The 22053-nt window shown below is 45.2% G+C and overlaps 1 protein-coding gene across 1 annotated transcript in view; it reads right to left on the bottom strand.

Annotated features, from left to right (window-relative positions):
* Positions 1-6416: 6416 nt before the first annotated feature.
* The window catches only part of cdkal (CDK5 regulatory subunit-associated protein 1-like 1), an 807683-nt gene continuing 792046 nt past the window's right edge, over positions 6417-22053 (bottom strand). The window contains 1 exon segment of the mRNA NM_001173677.1: positions 6417-7509. Coding sequence (NP_001167148.1) covers positions 7354-7509 — 156 coding nt within the window. The 3' untranslated portion in view covers positions 6417-7353.

The raw sequence follows: 22053 nt of genomic DNA, 5'->3' as shown, positions 1-22053 counted from the left end.
TCCAATGTTCGGTACAGAACGTAAATGTAAACAAACACTGTATTGATAAAACTATACATGGTTAAAACTATACATTTGATATCATGCATGGTCAGTCCTTGCATCCATAGCTCGTCTATGAATTTGAGAGTGGTTACATTTCTCAAGCCCCATCCTATAGCTTTTCAGCAAACAGGGGCAGGGATAGGACTTTGTTATTGTTTTAATTAAGGATTCTAGCTTTAACACCATCTACCTCTTGAAAAGCGATTGCCTAGTTCTTGAACATTCAGGTAACTGCCAAAGGAAAGGAAACACCAACATAGGTAGCCTAGTGGTTAGAGCGTTGGGCCAGTTACCGAAAGGTTGCTGGATCGAATCCCCGAGCTGACAAAGTACAAATCTGTCGTTCTGCCCCTGAACAAGGCAGTTAACCCACTGTTCCCTGGGCGCTGATGACTTGGATGTTGGTTAAGGCAGCCCCCTGCAACCCTCTGATTAATTTCAGTTGAATGCATTTTAGGTTGCACAACTAACTAGGTATCCCCCCCTTTCCCTTAATAGGGTGTTGGGCCACCACGAGCCAGAACAGCTTCAATGCACCTTGACATCGCTTCTACAAGTGACTAATCATGCCTTGTGGATGCATTGTGATCCTATGGGGGGATAGCCATGGTAGCCAAAATAATGGCCTGCCTAACATTTTTTATACATGACGCTAAGCATGATGGGTTGTTAACTGCTTAATTAACTCAGGAACCGCACCTGTGGGGAAGCACCTGCTTTCAAGATACTTTGAGCCGTCATTTCCTCAAGCGTTTCCTTTATTCTGGCAGTTACTGGTTCACATCCTGGTCTGTATGTACAGCCAGGCTCTGAAGAGATCAGATCCCCTCTAGTTAACACCCAGGACATGTCTCTAAAGATGACACAAATACTACCACGTCTTCACCTAAATGATTGCAGGCGATGGCCACAGTCTTGAAACGTGATTGTCAATTACTGCCTTGCTGATATTCTGGTATGGGTTTGGCATATAATGTTTACGTTGACGGGTGAAATCAATGCTGTCTCGTGGCGTTCATCTGGAGGCTGTCAATTAAAACAGAAACATTCACACACTTCTGGCTGCGTTTAGACAGGTAGCCCAATTCTGATCTTTTTTTCAGTAATTGGTCTTTCGTCCAATCAGATCAGCTCTGAAAAAGATCTGACGTGAAAAGATCTGATTTGATCGGTCAAAAGACCAATTAGTGGAAACAAATATCAGAATTGGGCCGTCTGAGATACTCATACAGTCAGTTTTGGGTAATAAGGACATGGTAATAAAAATATACAAAAGACAAAATCAGTGGATTAATTTCTCTCTTAAGACATGGTTTAGGGTAAAAATTAATTTAGTAGAGAGGTCAAACTGCTGAGCTGGCCCGCATACGACCTCAGCTTCATCCCTGAAATTCAGGATAGCAGATTTAAACAGGTGATGCAAAAAAGGCATCACATCATTGTGTACAATTATAAGGAATGGAGATCTAGAGAACTTCCAGGGACCTAAGTAAAAAACAAAACATGGCTTGGATAAAAATATTTTTTACAGGTACCTTACAGGTTCGCCCCTACTTTTAAAATAAATAAAAGTGATTGACATTCGGGCACCTCAGAAAATTGATCCACGTATTCACTAACGCATACAGCTTAGGGAGTATAAAAAAATATAACGATTTCAAATCTTTACTTTGGTGTTCTATATCCTCAAAGAAACACTACAAACTATATTAAACAGAAATGGGAGGAGGAACTTAACGTATAAATAACTGATGAAACATGGTTGAACATATTAGAGACTCAACAAAGCTCCACCAACTCAAGGTCATGGAGAGAATTCTGTTGGAAGAATGTTATACGTTTCTTCATAACACCTAAACTGAAATCAAAACAGACTGGCTCCCAAAACCCTTGTTGGAGAGAATGCGGGCTGACAAGGGCGGATCACACGCCTATCTTTTGGTCCTGCCCCGCAAATTGAAACTTACAGGGGAGAAATAAGATCTAACATTGGGAAAATAATGGGTTTTGACATTGGGTGAAATACCTGCTAACTTACCCAATAGAGATGAGCACCTGTTAAAGCCAGTAAAAAGGCTATCGCCAGGAAATGTCTACAAAAAGACCCTCCCACCGTGACACATTGGATAGACATTATTAAAGAAATACATTATATGGAGCGTATAAACCTTTGCTTTAAGAATTCATGAGGAGAGAGGCCAGGAATACTGGAGAAAAATGGGTTTCGCACTTGAAAAATGGTCTAATTCAAAGATGATGTAACTGTAACTAATCTGATGAAAGTATGTGTGCTTGTACCTGCCAGACCGTTCTTATTCTTCATGTTTTATTTATACCATTTTGTGTGTTCTTCAATAAAAACAGGGATAAAAAAAAGAATTGGAACGTCAGTGAAATTCTAATCAAACCCAGCTAGCTAATCTTTAAAGAGAAAGGATGCTGGTGTCATTTAATCAAATACTACTTCCTGTGGGCTGTACTTCTGTTTATCATAGAGCAGACTCTCCTGGTTTATTATAGAGCAGACTCTCCTGGTTTATTATAGAGCAGACTCTCCTGGTTTATTATAGAGCAGACTCTCCTGGTTTATTATAGATTATTATAGAGCAGACTCTCCTGGTTCATTATAGAGCAGACTCTCCTGGTTTATTATAGAGCAGACTCTCCTGGTTTATTATAGAGCAGACTCTCCTGGTTTATTATAGAGCAGACTCTCCTGGTTTATTATAGAGCAGACTCTCCTGGTTTATTATAGAGCAGACTCTCCTGGTTTATTATAGAGCAGACTCTCCTGGTTTATTATAGAGCAGACTCTCCTGGTTTATTATAGAGCAGACTCTCCTGGTTTATTATAGAGCAGACTCTCCTGGTTTATTATAGAGCAGACTCTCCTGGTTTATTATAGAGCAGACTCTCCTGGTTTATTATAGAGCAGACTCTCCTGGTTTATTATAGAGCAGACTCTCCTGGTTTATTATAGAGCAGACTCTCCTGGTTTATTATAGAGCAGACTCTCCTGGTTTATTATAGAGCAGACTCTCCTGGTTTATTATAGAGCAGACTCTCCTGGTTTATTATAGAGCAGACTCTCCTGGTTTATTATAGAGCAGACTCTCCTGGTTTATTATAGAGCAGACTCTCCTGGTTTATTACAGCGCAGACTCTCCTGGTTATTATAGAGCAGACTCTCCTGGTTTATTACAGCGCAGACTCTCCTGGTTTATTATAGAGCAGACTCTCCTGGTTTATTATAGAGCAGACTCTCCTGGTTTATTACAGAGCAGACTCTCCTGGTTTATTACAGAGCAGACTCTCCTGGTTTATTATAGAGCAGACTCCCCTGGTTTATTATAGAGCAGACTCTCCAGGTTTATTATAGAGCAGACTCCCCTGGTTTATTATAGAGCAGACTCCCCTGGTTTATTATAGAGCAGACTCTCCTGGTTCATTATAGAGCAGACTCTCCTGGTTCATTATAGAGCAGACTCCCCTGGTTTATTATAGAGCAGACTCTCCTGGTTTATTATAGAGCAGACTCTCCTGGTTTATTATAGAGCAGACTCTCCTGGTTTATTATAGAGCAGACTCTCCTGGTTTATTATAGAGCAGACTCTCCTGGTTTATTATAGAGCAGACTCTCCTGGTTTATTATAGAGCAGACTCTCCTGGTTTATTATAGAGCAGACTCTCCTGGTTTATTATAGAGCAGACTCTCCTGGTTTATTATAGAGCAGACTCTCCTGGTTCATTATAGAGCAGACTCTCCTGGTTTATTCACCGACCTGTGGACAGAGAGAGATTGTTCCCATCACTATAACTGAATCATCACACTGTACGCTACCAGTGTCTGAAACGGGTACAAAGCCTTCAGACAAAATTGAGGATAATAGAATAGTACCATTCCCTGTTCAGAATAGACAAGGCTGGGAGTCACCACATCTTCCATTACTACAGAGGGCTGGGAGTCACCACATCTTCCATTACTACAGAGGGCTGGGAGTCACCACATCTTCCATTACTACAGAGGGCTGGGAGTCACCACATCTTCCATTACTACAGAGGGCTGGGAGTCACCACATCTTCCATTACTACAGAGGGCTGGGAGTCACCACATCTTCCATTACTACAGAGGGCTGGGGGTCACCACATCTACCAATACTACAGAGGGCTGGGAGTCACCACATCTTCCATTACTACAGAGGGCTGGGAGTCACCACATCTTCCATTACTACAGAGGGCTGGGAGTCACCACATCTTCCATTACTACAGAGGGCTGGGGGTCACCACATCTTCCATTACTACAGAGGGCTGGGAGTCACCACATCTTCCATTACTACAGAGGGCTGGGAGTCACCACATCTTCCATTACTACAGAGGGCTGGGAGTCACCACATCTTCCATTACAACAGAGGGCTGGGAGTCACCACATCTTCCATTACTACAGAGGGCTGGGAGTCACCACATCTTCCATTACTACAGAGGGCTGGGAGTCACCACATCTTCCATTACTACAGAGGGCTGGGGGTCACCACATCTTCCATTACTACAGAGGGCTGGGAGTCACCACATCTTCCATTACTACAGAGGGCTGGGGGTCACCACATCTTCCATTACTACAGAGGGCTGGGAGTCACCACATCTTCCATTACTACAGAGGGCTGGGGGTCACCACATCTTCCATTACTACAGAGGGCTGGGAGTCACCACATCTTCCATTACTACAGAGGGCTGGGAGTCACCACATCTTCCATTACTACAGAGGGCTGGGGGTCACCACATCTTCCATTACTACAGAGGGCTGGGAGTCACCACATCTTCCATTACTACAGAGGGCTGGTAGTCACCACATCTTCCAATACTACAGAGGGCTGGGGGTCACCACATCTTCCAATACTACAGAGGGCTGGGGGTCACCACATCTTCCATTACTACAGAGGGCTGGGGGTCACCACGTCTTCCAGGACCTACACTCCACCATCATCCATTCTATCAACAACATACAGGACCTACACCCCACCATCATCCATTCTATCAACAACATACAGGACCTACACCCCACCATCATCCATTCTATCAACAACATACAGGACCAACACCCCACCATCATCCATTCTATCAACAACATACAGGACCTACACCCCACCATCATCCATCTATCAACAACATACAGGACCTACACCCCACCATCATCCATTCTATCAACAACATACAGGACCAACACCCCACCATCATCCATTCTATCAACAACATACAGGACTGCCACCAACCATCATGCATTCTATCAACAACATACAGGACCAACACCCCACCATCATCCATTCTATCAACAACATACAGGACCTACACCCCACCATCATCCATTCTATCAACAACATACAGGACCTACACCCCACCATCATCCATTCTATCAACAACATACAGGACCTACACCCCACCATCATCCATTCTATCAACAACATACAGGACCTACACCCCACCATCATCCATTCTTTCAACAACATACAGGACTGCCACCAACCATCATGCATCCCATCAACACAGGCCAGCGTTCCCATTAAATGAAGCATGGAGGAACATACACTCAGATATATACTACCGTTGAAAAGTTTGGGGTCAGTTAGAAGTGTCCTTGTTTTTGAAAGAAAAGCACATTTTTTGTCCATTAAAGTAACATCAAAATGATCAGAAATACCGTGTAGACATTAATGTTGTAAATTACTATTCTAGCTGGAAACGTCTGATTTGGAAATGCAAGCAGAGGCCCATTATCAGCAACCATCACTCCTGTGTTCCAACGGCATGTTGTGTTAGCTAATCCAAGTGTATCATTTTAAAAGGCTAATTGATCATTAGAAAGCCCTTTTGGAATTATGTTAGCACAGCTGAAAACTGTTGTACTGATTAAAGAAGCAATAAAACTGGCCTTCTTTAGACTAATTGAGTGTCTGGAGCATCAGCATTTGTAGGTTTGATGACAGGCTCAAAATGGCCAGAAACAAATTACTTTCATCTGAAACTCGTCAGTCTATTCTTGTTCTGAGCAATGAAGGCTATTCCATGCGAGAAATTGCCAAGAAACTGAAGATCTCGTACAACGCTGTGTACTACTCCCTTCACAGAACAGAGTAAACTGGCTCTAACCAGAATATAAAGAGGAGTGGGAGGCCCCGGTGCACAACTGAGCAAGAGGACAAGTACATTAGAGTGTCTAGTTTGAGAAACAGACGCCTCACAAGTCCTCAATTGACAGCTTCATTAAATAGTACCCACAAAACACCAGTCTCAACGTCAACAGTGAAGAGGCGACTCCGGGATGCTGGCCTTCTAGGCAGAGTTGCAAAGAAAAAGACAGACAGACAGAGAGCATGGAGTTGTGGTTTATTAAGGTTTATTAAGGTTAGCTTTACGCTGCAAACAAAGATGAGAAAACACTGTCAGTCTGTGTCCCAAATGACACTCTATTTTCTATATAGTGCACTACTTTGGCCAGACCCCATAGGTCCTGGTGAAAAGTAGCGCACTATAAAGGGAATAGGGTGCCATTTGAGAGGCGGACAGGGACCTAGGCCAGACAATAAGTCCCCTGGATAGGAGAATGATCCACTGCTGGGATGTACATGAATAGAATCCAACACCATGCAGGTTCATGCTGTACATCACAGCATCCCAAATGGCACCCTGTTCCCTAACTACTTCAGACCAGGGCACATAAACAATCACAATGTGGTACTACAGTACGACAGACACAGAGAGGGCTTTTACAGTCATGTCAATTCATTACCAAAAATATACCGTTCATCTGTGTCTGTTTCATTGTGGTAAAAAATAAATACTTTTAATTGAAGGTACTACTGTCCACCACCTTAAACCAGAGTATCACACAACATGTCTTTAAACTGTCCTCTCCTTGTATCCTGTCCTTGTTTCCTCCCCTCCCTTCCTCCCCTCCCCTCCCCCTTTGTCCAAGACAGAGAAGTCCTTCTCATATAAAGCTAAACTAAGACCCATCCAAACCCATTTCAACCAAACCTACAGGCCAAATAAATATGTCAAATTCTTTCAAATACTCGAGCTACGCTTGATTTAGTTTGCCCAGTACAAAGTACTTGGAAATAATTTACATATGTATTTGACCCAGGTCCCTTATTCATAAAGCGTCTCAGTGTATGAATGCTGATCTAGAATCAGTTTTGCCTCGTAGAATATAAGGATGATTGTAAAGGAGGGACCTGATCTTGGATCAGCACTCCTCCTCCGAGACGCTTTATGAATACAGGCCCAGGTCCGAGTCTTCCAGCTCCCTCAGTCTCAGTGGAGTTTCTCCCACATGAAGACCACTAGGATAGCCACCACAGCCAGGCTGATGGACAGCAGCTTCAGCCCCTCTCTGTCCAAGCTCCAGGGGCTCCAGGATGCAGTCAGCACGCCGGAGGAGGGGACGGATCCATTCTGCTGGAGGGACAGCTGCTCCTGTAGAGAGACAGCAGAGACTTAGCCAAGGTTACATTATAGAGTACAGTAGCGGAAGTAAGTTATTATCTGTTGTGTGCTACGGGGACACTCAACATGGTTGCCAGTCCACTCATTATGACATCATTGACTTGCCCATTCAAGGGATTCTATATGTTTAACTCTCGGTCCTTCAGACAGTTGAGGAGAGACTTTTCTCCTCCCTGTCATTCATCTGAACCTGTAGTTAGAGACTTTTCTCCTACCTGTCATTCATCTGAACCTGTAGTTACTTTTCTCCTACCTGTCATTCATCTGAACCTGTAGTTAGAGACTTTTCTCCTCCCTGTCATTCATCTGAACCTGTAGTTACTTTTCTCCTCCCTGTCATTCATCTGAACCTGTAGTTAGAGACTTTTCTCCTACCTGTCATTCATCTGAACCTGTAGTTAGAGACTTTTCTCCTACCTGTCATTCATCTGAACCTGTAGTTAGAGACTTTTCTCCTACCTGTCATTCATCTGAACCTGTAGTTAGAGACTTTTCTCCTACCTGTCATTCATCTGAACCTGTAGTTAGAGACTTTTCTCCTACCTGTCATTCATCTGAACCTGTAGTTAGAGACTTTTCTCCTCCCTGTCATTCATCTGAACCTGTAGTTAGAGACTTTTCTCCTACCTGTCATTCATCTGAACCTGTAGTTAGAGACTTTTCTCCTCCCTGTCATTCATCTGAACCTGTAGTTAGAGACTTTTCTCCTCCCTGTCATTCATCTGAACCTGTAGTTAGAGACTTTTCTCCTCCCTGTCATTCATCTGAACCTGTAGTTAGAGACTTTTCTCCTCCCTGTCATTCATCTGAACCTGTAGTTAGAGACTTTTCTCCTCCCTGTCATTCATCTGAACCTGTAGTTAGAGACTTTTCTCCTCCCTGTCATTCATCTGAACCTGTAGTTAGAGACTTTTCTCCTCCCTGTCATTCATCTGAACCTGTAGTTAGAGACTTTTCTCCTCCCTGTCATTCATCTGAACCTGTAGTTAGAGACTTTTCTCCTACCTGTCATTCATCTGAACCTGTAGTTAGAGACTTTTCTCCTCCCTGTCATTCATCTGAACCTGTAGTTAGAGACTTTTCTCCTCCCTGTCATTCATCTGAACCTGTAGTTAGAGACTTTTCTCCTCCCTGTCATTCATCTGAACCTGTAGTTAGAGACTTTTCTCCTCCCTGTCATTCATCTGAACCTGTAGTTAGAGACTTTTCTCCTACCTGTCATTCATCTGAACCTGTAGTTACTTTTCTCCTACCTGTCATTCATCTGAACCTGTAGTTAGAGACTTTTCTCCTCCCTGTCATTCATCTGAACCTGTAGTTAGAGACTTTTCTCCTCCCTGTCATTCATCTGAACCTGTAGTTAGAGACTTTTCTCCTCCCTGTCATTCATCTGAACCTGTAGTTAGAGACTTTTCTCCTCCCTGTCATTCATCTGAACCTGTAGTTAGAGACTTTTCTCCTCCCTGTCATTCATCTGAACCTGTAGTTAGAGACTTTTCTCCTCCCTGTCATTCATCTGAACCTGTAGTTAGAGACTTTTCTCCTCCCTGTCATTCATCTGAACCTGTAGTTAGAGACTTTTCTCCTCCCTGTCATTCATCTGAACCTGTAGTTAGAGACTTTTCTCCTCCCTGTCATTCATCTGAACCTGTAGTTAGAGACTTTTCTCCTCCCTGTCATTCATCTGAACCTGTAGTTAGAGACTTTTCTCCTACCTGTCATTCATCTGAACCTGTAGTTAGAGACTTTTCTCCTCCCTGTCATTCATCTGAACCTGTAGTTAGAGACTTTTCTCCTCCCTGTCATTCATCTGAACCTGTAGTTAGAGACTTTTCTCCTCCCTGTCATTCATCTGAACCTGTAGTTAGAGACTTTTCTCCTACCTGTCATTCATCTGAACCTGTAGTTAGAGACTTTTCTCCTCCCTGTCATTCATCTGAACCTGTAGTTAGAGACTTTTCTCCTCCCTGTCATTCATCTGAACCTGTAGTTAGAGACTTTTCTCCTACCTGTCATTCATCTGAACCTGTAGTTAGAGACTTTTCTCCTCCCTGTCATTCATCTGAACCTGTAGTTAGAGACTTTTCTCCTCCCTGTCATTCATCTGAACCTGTAGTTAGAGACTTTTCTCCTACCTGTCATTCATCTGAACCTGTAGTTAGAGACTTTTCTCCTCCCTGTCATTCATCTGAACCTGTAGTTAGAGACTTTTCTCCTACCTGTCATTCATCTGAACCTGTAGTTAGAGACTTTTCTCCTCCCTGTCATTCATCTGAACCTGTAGTTAGAGACTTTTCTCCTCCCTGTCATTCATCTGAACCTGTAGTTAGAGACTTTTCTCCTACCTGTCATTCATCTGAACCTGTAGTTACTTTTCTCCTACCTGTCATTCATCTGAACCTGTAGTTAGAGACTTTTCTCCTACCTGTCATTCATCTGAACCTGTAGTTAGAGACTTTTCTCCTACCTGTCATTCATCTGAACCTGTAGTTAGAGACTTTTCTCCTCCCTGTCATTCATCTGAACCTGTAGTTAGAGACTTTTCTCCTCCCTGTCATTCATCTGAACCTGTAGTTAGAGACTTTTCTCCTCCCTGTCATTCATCTGAACCTGTAGTTAGAGACTTTTCTCCTCCCTGTCATTCATCTGAACCTGTAGTTAGAGACTTTTCTCCTCCCTGTCATTCATCTGAACCTGTAGTTAGAGACTTTTCTCCTCCCTGTCATTCATCAACCTGTAGTTAGAGACTTTTCTCCTCCCTGTCATTCATCTGAACCTGTAGTTAGAGACTTTTCTCCTACCTGTCATTCATCTGAACCTGTAGTTAGAGACTTTTCTCCTACCTGTCATTCATCTGAACCTGTAGTTAGAGACTTTTCTCCTCCCTGTCATTCATCTGAACCTGTAGTTAGAGACTTTTCTCCTACCTGTCATTCATCTGAACCTGTAGTTAGAGACTTTTCTCCTACCTGTCATTCATCTGAACCTGTAGTTAGAGACTTTTCTCCTCCCTGTCATTCATCTGAACCTGTAGTTAGAGACTTTTCTCCTACCTGTCATTCATCTGAACCTGTAGTTAGAGACTTTTCTCCTACCTGTCATTCATCTGAACCTGTAGTTAGAGACTTTTCTCCTACCTGTCATTCATCTGAACCTGTAGTTAGAGACTTTTCTCCTCCCTGTCATTCATCTGAACCTGTAGTTAGAGACTTTTCTCCTCCCTGTCATTCATCCCCTCTCCGCCCCGTTCCCCGCTCCATACTCCACAATGTAGTGTGGTTATACCAGACTGAACACTGTACTCATCCAGTCAGGTTTCAGTACAGTAGGGTCATGGACATGACCCATTGTCCTCTCTGTCACAGTGAGACCCTGATGAAGGCTAGTGGACATGACCCACTGTCCTCTCTGGCACAGTGAGACCCTGATGAAGACTAGTGGACATGACCCATTGTCCTCTCTGTCACAGTGAGACCCTGATGAAGGCTAGTGGACATGACCCATTGTCCTCTCTGACACAGTGAGACCCTGATGAAGACTAGTGGACATGACCCATTGTCCTCTCTGTCACAGTGAGACCCTGATGAAGACTAGTGGACATGACCCATTGTCCTCTCTGACACAGTGAGACCCTGATGAAGACTAGTGGACATGACCCATTGTCCTCTCTGGCACAGTGAGACCCTGATGAAGACTAGTGGACATGACCCATTGTCCTCTCTGGCACAGTGAGACACTGATGAAGACTAAGGGCTATAACACCTTGGTTATTTATCTATAATCTCTGACCATATACGTTTCCCAGATCCCACTGTAGCTTTAAAGACCAGGTTATAATACAACATTGTGGCCAGAGATAATATGACCCGGACTCTCAGGATCAAATGGACATTATTGGGGGTTCAGTCCAGTACAGTTAAGTCTGTCCTAATGTGATGGTGCATTAAAGACTCATCTATAATGAATATGGTAATAGAGATATATCCCACTAGACCAGGAGAGAAGAGACGGACAGGCCTATCATATGATCATTTATAGGGTGGAGGGAGAGAGAGGGGAGAGAGAGAGAGAGAGAGAGAGAGAGAGAGAGAGAGAGAGAGAGAGAGAGAGAGAGAGAGAGAGAGAGAGAGAGAACAGCCTTGAAATACATTAAATATGGAGGATCAATCTGAATGACCATTTTATGATTTTGATATTTCAATTCCACCGGATGACGGTCATTGAAATGTAAATTCCCACACTGCCGCAGTATATTATATATAGATACACCACATTACCAAAAGTATGTGGACACCTGCTCATCTAACACCTCATTCCACAACCAACCATGGACATTAATACGAAATGGTTCTTCCCATTGCTGCTATAACAGCCTCCACTCTTCTGGGAAGGCTTTCCACTAGATGTTGGAACATTGCTGCTATAACAGCCTCCACTCTTCTGGGAAGGCTTTCCACTAGATGTTGGAACATTGCTGCTATAACAGCCTCCACTCTTCTGGGAAGGCTTTCCACTAGATGTTGGAACATTGCTGCTATAACAGCCTCCACTCTTCTGGGAAGGCTTTCCACTAGATGTTGGAACATTGCTGCTATAACAGCCTCCACTCTTCTGGGAAGGCTTTCCACTAGATGTTGGAACATTGCTGCTATAACAGCCTCCACTCTTCTGGGAAGGCTTTCCACTAGATGTTGGAACATTGCTGCTATAACAGCCTCCACTCTTCTGGGAAGGCTTTCCACTAGATGTTGGAACATTGCTGCTATAACAGCCTCCACTCTTCTGGGAAGGCTTTCCACTAGATGTTGGAACATTGCCGCTATAACAGCCTCCTCTCTTCTGGGAAGGCTTTCCACTAGATGTTGGAACATTGCTGCTATAACAGCCTCCACTCTTCTGGGAAGGCTTTCCACTAGATGTTGGAACATTGCTGCTATAACAGCCTCCACTCTTCTGGGAAGGCTTTCCACTAGATGTTGGAACATTGCTGCTATAACAGCCTCCACTCTTCTGGGAAGGCTTTCCACTAGATGTTGGAACATTGCTGCTATAACAGCCTCCACTCTTCTGGGAAGGCTTTCCACTAGATGCTGGAACATTGCTGCAGGGACTTGCTTCCATTCAGCCACAACATCATTAGTGAGGTCGGGTACTGATGTCGGGCGATTAGGACTGGCTCGCAGTCGACGTTCAAATTCATCCCAAAGGTGTTCGATGGGGTTGAGGTCAGGGCTCTGTGCAGGCCAGTCAAGTTCTTCCACACTGATCTCGACAAACAACATTTCTGTATTGACGTCGCTTTGTGCACAGGGGGCATTGTCATGCTGAAACAGGAAATGGCCTTCTCCAAACAATTGCCACACAAAATCGTCTAGAATGTCATTGTATGCTGTAGCATTAAGGTTTCCCTTCACTGGAACTAAGGGGTCTAGCCCGAACCATGAAAAACAGCCCAAAACAATTATTACTCCTCCACCAAACTTAACAGTTGGCACTATGCATTGGGGCAGGTAGTCTTCTCTTGGCATTCGTCAAACCCAGTTTTGTCAGTCGGACTGCCAGATGGTGAAATGTGATTCATCACTCCAGAGAACGCGTTTCCACTGCCCCAGAGTCCAATGGCGGTGAGCTCTACCCACTCCAGCCGACGCTTGGCATTGCGCCTGGTGATGTTAGGCTTGTATGTAGCTGCTCGGCCATGGAAACCCCTTTCATGAAGCTCCCGACTAACAGTTGTTGTGCTGACGTTGCTTCCAGAGGCAGTTTGGAACCGAGGACAGAAGCTTTTTACGTGCTACGCACTTCAGCACTCGGCGGTCCCGTTCTGTGAGCTTGTGTGGCCTACTACTTCACGGCTGAGCCGTTGTTGCTCCTTGTGGTTTCCACTTCACAATAACAGCACTGACAGTTGACCAGGGCAGCTCTAGCAAGGCAGAAATTTGACGAACTGACTTGTTGGAAAGGTGGAATCCTATGACGGTGCCATGTTGAAAGTCACTGAGCTCTTCAGTAAGGCCCATTCTACTGCCAATGTTTGTCTATGGAGATTACATGGCTGTGTGCTCGATTTTATACACCTGTCAACAACGGGGTGTGGTTGAAATGGCTGAAATCCACTAATTTGAAGGGATGTCCACATACGTTTTTATATATATATAGTGTAGATTAGATTGATCTACTTCAGGAGATATGCTTTGCGAGAAAATTGAGATATACATTTTTTATATAATGATTTACCTAAATTTGCATTACCTACACATTACCGACTGTGCTTCTAAGAAATTCAGTCAGTGCTGGCAAGTATCAATTTCCAGTGGATTTCTCCAGGTGGCGAATTAGAGAGAAAGAAGCGACTGTTCAGTCGGTATCAGCTTGACACCCCTCTAGGTCATTAAAGAGCATTATTACCGGGTGAGATACTGTACCACATATCCCTTTAAGCACGCGTTCAACCCCTACACAGACCTGTCTGAAGGCTGTGTGTGTGTGTGTGTGTGTGTGCGTCAGGGATGGATGTGAATGCGTAGCGGGGAAGCAAGCCTCTCTTCTGTAATCCAACCTCATCTCTGATGGACTTTCAAGATTTGTTGATTTTCTGACTCTCCTCTCTCTCTCTTCTCTCTCTACTGACTTCTCATCCTTCTGTCCCTGGTGTGCCTGCTCTTTCATAACTAACGCCTTTTATCTCTCCTCCTCTCTCTCTCTCTCTCGCCCACTCAGCCCTGGGTGCTGACCCCTCCCTGCAGCCGCCTGCTGTCTGCAGCTGGAGACACGGTAATTGATAGAGCTCAGAGGCTCTTCTGAGAGAGACAATGTGTGTGTGTGTGTGTGTGTGTGTGTGTGTGTGTGTGTGTGTGTGTGTGTGTGTGTGTGTGTGTGTGTGTGTGTGTGTGTGTGTGTGTGTGTGTGTACCCCCCCTAGTCCCTTCCTATCCCCTACGTGTCTTGATCACAGGAGGAATCTGTCAAGGGGGGACCACGATCACAGGAGGAATCTGTCCAGGAGGGAACACTGTCTTGATCACAGGAGGAATCTGTCCAGAAGGGAACACTGTCTTGATCACAGGAGGAATCTGTCCAGAAGGGAACACTGTCTTGATCACAGGAGGAATCTATCCAGAAGGGAACACTGTCTTGATCACAGGAGGAATCTGTCCAGAAGGGGACACAGTCTTGATCACAGGAGGAATCTGTCCAGTCAGGAATCTGTCCAGGAGGGAACACTGTCTTGATCACAGGAGGAATCTGTCCAGGAGGGAACACTGTCTTGATCATTCAATATGAAAGGCTGATCTATCTTGTTGTGGCTGAACTATGAGAGGAACAGCGGTGTACTGCCATGTTCCCACCTTCACTCTGGGATGAGAGGAGTGAAGAGGGAGACAACGTCTCTGCTAAGATGGGATGGCCTGGGATAATGGTGGTGGTAGAGTGAGTCCTAACTCATACACTGGGATAATGGTGGTGGTAGAGTGATTGTCTTAACTCATACACTGGGATAATGGTGGTGGTAGAGTGAGTCCTAACTCATACACTGGGATAATGGTGGTGGTAGAGTGAGTCCTAACTCATACACTGGGATAATGGTGGTGGTAGAGTGAGTCCTAACTCATACACTGGGATAATGGTGGTGGTAGAGTGAGTCCTAACTCATACACTGGGATAATGGTGGTGGTAGAGTGAGTCCTAACTCATACACTGGGATAATGGTGGTGGTAGAGTGATTGTCTTAACTCATACACTGGGATAATGGTGGTGGTAGAGTGAATGTCTTAACTCATACACTGGGATAATGGTGGTAGAGTGAATGTCTTAACTCATACACTGGGATAATGGTGGTAGAGTGAATGTCTTAACTCATTCACTGGGATAATGGTAGTAGAGTGAATGTCCTAACTCATACACTGGGATAATGGTGGTAGAGTGAATGTCCTAACTCATACACTGGGATAATAGTGGTAGAGTGAATGTCCTAACTCATACACTGGGATAATGGTAGTAGAGTGAATGTCCTAACTCATACACTGGGATAATAGTGGTAGAGTGAATGTCCTAACTCATACACTGGGATAATGGTGGTAGAGTGATTGTCCTAACTCATACATGTCTGCTGTGTTTGTATATAACACCTGCTGCTTTCAACCAAAGACACAGAGCTGCTGAGTGTTCATGACTTCACACCATGTACAGTGTGAGTGAGAAGTGTGTGGGCTTGAGTTAAAAAGACTGCTAACTCAGTTACCTCCCACACATAGCTATAGATCATTTAACCTGATTTACCCCAGGGACAATATCCACCACTCTGTCTCTAACCTATTTTACCCCAAGGACAATATCCACCACTCTGTCTCTAACCTGTTTTACCTCAGGGACAATATCCACCACTCTGTCTCTAACCTGTTTTACCTCAGGGACAATATCCACCACTCTGTCTCTAACCTGTTTTACCTCAGGAACAATATCCACCACTCTGTCTCTAACCTGTTTTACCTCAGGGACAATATCCACCACTCTGTCTCTAACCTGTTTTACCTCAGGGACAATATCCACCACTCTGTCTCTAACCTGTTTTACCCCAGGGACAATATCCACCACTCTGTCTCTAACCTGTTTTACCCCAGGGACAATATCCACCACGCTGTCTCTAACCTGTTTTACCTCAGGGACAATATCCACCACTCTGTCTCTAACCTGTTTCACCAGGGACAATATCCACCACTCTGTCTCTAACCTGTTTCACCAGGGACAATATCCACCACTCTGTCTCTAACCTGTTTTACCAGGGACAATATCCACCACTCTGTCTCTAACCTGTTTTACCTCAGGGACAATATCCACCACTCTGTCTCTAACCTGTTTTACCCCAGGGACAATATCCACCACTCTGTCTCTAACCTGTTTCACCAGAGACAATATCCACCACTCTGTCTCTAACCTGTTTCACCAGGGACAATATCCACCACTCTTTCTATAGAGGTGAATAATAGAATGATGGGGGGGCTATAGAGAATAATAGAATCCTTGGGGGGGGGGTCTGTTTCTCCTTGACATCACAGTACCTCTCTCTCTCATCAGAATGTATGGACAACTAATGTAAAACACTTCAGAGGGTGAGGGCTGCTCGCCCCCCTCCTCCCCCCCTGCACTGTAGGAGAAGAGAGCACAGTGAAGTCTGGCTGGGCCAGGTTAGAACAGGGAAGCACAGTGAAGTCTGGCTGGGCCAGGTTAGAACAGTGAAGCACAGTGAAGTCTGGCTGGGCCAGGTTAGAACAGGGAAGCACAGTGAAGTCTGGCTGGGCCAGGTTAGAACAGGGAAGCACAGTGAAGTCTGGCTGGGCCAGGTTAGAACAGGGAAGCACAGTGAAGTCTGGCTGGGCCAGGTTAGAACAGGGAAGCACAGTGAAGTCTGGCTGGGCCAGGTTAGAACAGGGAAACACAGTGAAGTCTACTGGGCCAGGTTAGAACAGGGAAGCACAGTGAACTCTGGCTGGGCCAGGTTAGAACAGGGAAGCACAGTGAAGTCTGGCTGGGCCAGGTTAGAACAGGGAAGCACAGTGAAGTCTGGCTGGGCCAGGTTAGAACAGGGAAACACAGTGAAGTCTACTGGGCCAGGTTAGAACAGGGAAGCACACTGAACTCTGGCTGGGCCAGGTTAGAACAGGGAAGCACAGTGAAGTCTGGCTGGGCCAGGTTAGAACAGGGAAGCACAGTGAAGTCTGGCTGGGCCAGGTTAGAACAGGGAAGCACAGTGAAGTCTGGCTGGGCCAGGTTAGAACAGGGAAGCACAGTGAAGTCTGGCTGGGCCAGGTTAGAACAGGGAAGCACAGTGAAGTCTGGCTGGGCCAGGTTAGAACAGGGAAGCACAGTGAAGTCTGGCTGGGCCAGGTTAGAACAGGGAAGAACAGTGAAGTCTGGCTGGGCCAGGTTAGAACAGGGAAGAACAGTGAAGTCTGGCTGGGCCAGGTTAGAACAGGGAAGCACAGTGAAGTCTGGCTGGGCCAGGTTAGAACAGGGAAGAACAGTGAAGTCTGGCTGGGCCAGGTTAGAACAGGGAAGCACAGTGAAGTCTGGCTGGGCCAGGTTAGAACAAGGAAGCACAGTGAAGTCTGGCTGGGCCAGGTTAGAACAGGGAAGAACAGTGAAGTCTGGCTGGGCCAGGTTAGAACAGGGAAGCACAGTGAAGTCTGGCTGGGCCAGGTTTGAACAGGGAAACACAGTGAAGTCTGGCTGGGCCAGGTTAGAACAGGGAAGAACAGTGAAGTCTGGCTGGGCCAGGTTAGAACAGGGAAGCACAGTGAAGTCTGGCTGGGCCAGGTTAGAACAGGGAAGCACAGTGAAGTCTGGCTGGGCCAGGTTAGAACAGGGAAGCACAGTGAAGTCTGGCTGGGCCAGGTTAGAACAGGGAAGCACAGTGAAGTCTGGCTGGGCCAGACCTCTACTTAGGTGAATTGCAATTCAACAAGATAATTTTCCACCTGCCGGATTTCAGGCGGGCCTATGGAGGGGTAGCTGTTATGACTACAGGTGTGTGTGTGTGTGTGTGTGTGTGTGTGTGTGTGTGTGTGTGTGTGTGTGTGTGTGTGTGTGTGTGTGTGTGTGTGTGTGTGTGTGTGTGTGTGGTTTATGTATGAATACAGGTGGTAGCCCCCGTGGTACAACTTGTTGCCGAAGTGTGTTACTAAGCCGTGGAAATCTGCTGCCATTACATCTCGGATACCGCCTGGCTGTGAACTGACTTCGCTCCAAATCCTTCACCCCTCTCTCTTTCTATCGCTCTGTCTCTCTCTCTTTTCATTAAATAATCTGCAGAGAGCTAAAATAAACTAATTGGGAGGTAATATTTAAGAATTCCATCTGTACTTTAGCCTCTGTGGAGCGAAGGCTTATGGGAGAAAAGAGGGCCCTCCTGGCTGCTAAGTGCCGGCTCCGAGGGAGGGAGGGAGGGAGGGAGGGAGGGAGGGAGGGAGGGAGGGAGGGAGCGAGGTATTCCCCTCTGAGGTCACGACCCATTTCCTCCGCCAAATGAGGCAGGAGCAGAGAGTTCTCCAAAGACTGAGGTGAGGTGGCCTGAGTTTCAACATATTCTCTCTCTCTCTCTCTCTCTCTCTCAGCTCAGACGCCTCATTGATCTCTGACCCGTCAACACTCACACAAAGGCTTAACCCAGAGCCAGGCACGCACACACAAACACCGTCACAATACACACAAATAACTTTGAGGGTCTGTGGATATCCAGGCATGTCTAGCTCCAGACCTCAGGGTCTGTGGATATCCAGGCATGTCTAGCTCCAGACCTCAGGGTCTGTGGATATCCAGGCATGTCTAGCTCCAGAACTCAGGGTCTGTGGATATCCAGGCATGTCTAGCTCCAGACCTCAGGGTCTGTGGATATCCGGGCATGTCTAGCTCCAGACCTCAGGGTCTGTGGATATCCAGGCATGTCTAGCTCCAGACCTCAGGGTCTGTGGATATCCAGGCATGTCTAGCTCCATGTCTAGCTCCACAGACCCTGATCAACAACAGATCAGATCAACAACAGATCAACAGCAGATCAGATCAACAGCAGATCAGATCAACAACAGATCAACAGCAGAACAAATCAACAGCAGATCAGATGAACATCAGATCAACAGCAGATCAGATCAACAACAGATCAGATCAACAACAGATCAGATCAACAACAGATCAACAGCAGATCAACAACAGATCAACAGCAGATCAGATCAACAGCAGATCAACAGCAGATCAGATCAACAGCAGATCAGATCAACAACAGATCAGATCAACAACAGATCAGATCAACAGCAGATCAACAGCAACAGCAGATCAACAACAGATCAGATCAACAGCAGATCAGCAACAGATCAACAGCAGATCAGATCAGATCAACAGCAGATCAGATCAACAACAGATCAGATCAACAACAGATCAGATCAACAGCAGATCAACAGCAACAACAGATCAACAGCAGATCAGATCAACATCAGATCAGATCAACAGCAGATCAGCAACAGATCAACAGCAGATCAGATCAACAGCAGATCAGCAACAGATCAAACACATGGAGATGAAGAAGCCTACGTCTTCTACTGGCAAGAGGTAGGCTTTGTTTACTTCATTTGGAATACAGCGGAAAGGCATTTTTTTTGCCTTCATAGCCTTTCTCTAACAGATAAGGATGAACCGTGTCCAATTTAGACTGCAAGACTGAAAAGCATATCAAGAGGAAAGTCCACCCTGTTTCTAAAAAAACATTACTGACTGACTCAAATCTCCTGTATTTAAATGCGACCCCCTGTTGCACCATAAGATCTGAGTGTAACAGCATAGCACGGCTGCTTGACAAACCCTCCAGAAGGAAATTCCTCTCTGACTACACAGCTCTACACGGAGCAGTATGAGGGCTCATTGTAATACCAACAGGTGCGACTGTAAAACCACGTCTGGAACCCTATATCCTAGATAGGGCACTACTTTAGACCTGGGATCTGGTCAAACGTAGTCAATTACGTAAGGAATTCATGTTTCCTCACAATATTGTTTTGAATGTTGGTTTTGGACTGATGCCCAACTGAGCATTCCTACTCGATGCCTCGTCAATGAGTGTTGATGAAGATTATCAGAAGTGCATTACAGCGGCTTGGGAAAAAACGATGACGTTCAAAACGAGCTAAATAATTAGTAGGAAAACCTGTTGTTGTCATTTTGATGTTGCCAGACTGACTTTAGATGCAGGCCACCGCATTTTAGCTAGCTAATGTTAGCATTGCTAGCTATTTTTGACGAACTTTGCGAGCTAATGACAACGTTGTCTAAAATAAATTTGACGACATGATAATGCTAACAAAGTAATTTCCTACTAAATATTTGACTACTTTAGCAATGTCATCCTATTTCGAAGTCACTATAGTGTAATTTAGACTAAATAGTAGTTAGCCTATGTCCAGAATGACTGGGCTTTACACCACTTCAGGGAACCACTTCAGGGAACCACTTCGCGTCGTTGGCAGAGGGCGGCTTGAGAGCGTTCAAAACAACGGTGTGACGCGACCGAGTGACGGAGGTGCCACCTATGAATAGGGTACAATTTGGGAAGCTTCCCATCTCTTCACAGAACAGCCAGTCTCATTGTAACAGTAAGCCTCCAAGAGAACCACAGAATCACCTTTCACCCCTGACCTTTCCTCTTCCTGTCACCTGTGGGTCACCAATCACAAGGCCTCATTCCCCTGTGGTCACCAATCATAAGTCACTATTCACTTCATGTCATCTGTGGGTCACCAAACACAAGGCCTCATTCACAGGCCAGTCATTGTGATTGGGTGGTGTTACAATACAAATATCTATCACATCTCTCACATGATATAATACGTCTGTTGTAACTCACTCACCACATCGTGACCAGAAACTAGAGACTCTTTCACAGTTCTTCTTTCACCTGCAGTCTCTTAACAGGCCTTGGGATCTCACCTGTTACCTAATCTGAGGGGCTTTATTTCAGACCATGTGTCCTGCCCATGCAGACTAAGGTAAAGTGACTGCACCTCTCCCCCTTCCATGGGTTACAGACAGGTGACTCTAGTTCTGGCTATGCATGGTTATAACATCCAGACAAGGTGACTCTAGTTCTGGCTATGCATGGTTATAACATCCAGACAAGGTGACTCTAGTTCTGGCCACGCATGGTTATAACATCCAGACAAGGTGACTCTAGTTCTGGCTATGCATGGTTATAACATCCAGACAAGGTGACTCTAGTTCTGGCTATGCATGGTTATAACATCCAGACAAGGTGACACTAGTTCTGGCTATGCATGGTTATAACATCCAGACAAGGTGACTCTAGTTCTGGCTATGCATGGTTATAACATCCAGACAAGGTGACTCTAGTTCTGGCTATGCATGGTTATAACATCCAGACAAGGTGACTCTAGTTCTGGCTACGCATGGTTATAACATCCAGACAGGTGACTCTAGTTCTGGCCACGCATGGTTATAACATCCAGACAAGGTGACTCTAGTTCTGGCCACGCATGGTTATAACATCCAGACAAGGTGACTCTAGTTCTGGCTACGCATGGTTATAACATCCAGACAGGTGACTCTAGTTCTGGCCACGCATGGTTATAACATCCAGACAAGGTGACTCTAGTTCTGGCCACGCATGGTTATAACATCCAGACAAGGTGACTCTAGTTCTGGCTACGCATGGTTATAACATCCAGACAGGTGACTCTAGTTCTGGCTACGCATGGTTATAACATCCAGACAAGGTGACTCTAGTTCTGGCCACGCATGGTTATAACATCCAGACAGGTGACTCTAGTTCTGGCTATGCATGGTTATAACATCCAGACAAGGTGACTATAGTTCTGGCTATGCATGGTTATAACATCCAGACAACGTTTACTTGTAACTCCATGTCAACACGTCACAGTAAACCTCAGCTGTTGTTCTGCGAGGAAGAGGAGAGGACGATATCAGACTACTGTAGTTTCTAGGATCCTCC

This window comes from Salmo salar, chromosome ssa05, assembly GCF_905237065.1.
Source record: "Salmo salar chromosome ssa05, Ssal_v3.1, whole genome shotgun sequence".
NCBI lineage: Eukaryota > Metazoa > Chordata > Actinopteri > Salmoniformes > Salmonidae > Salmo > Salmo salar.
The sequence above is the reverse complement of the archived record's forward strand: the minus strand, read 5'-3'. Positions and strand labels throughout refer to the sequence as shown.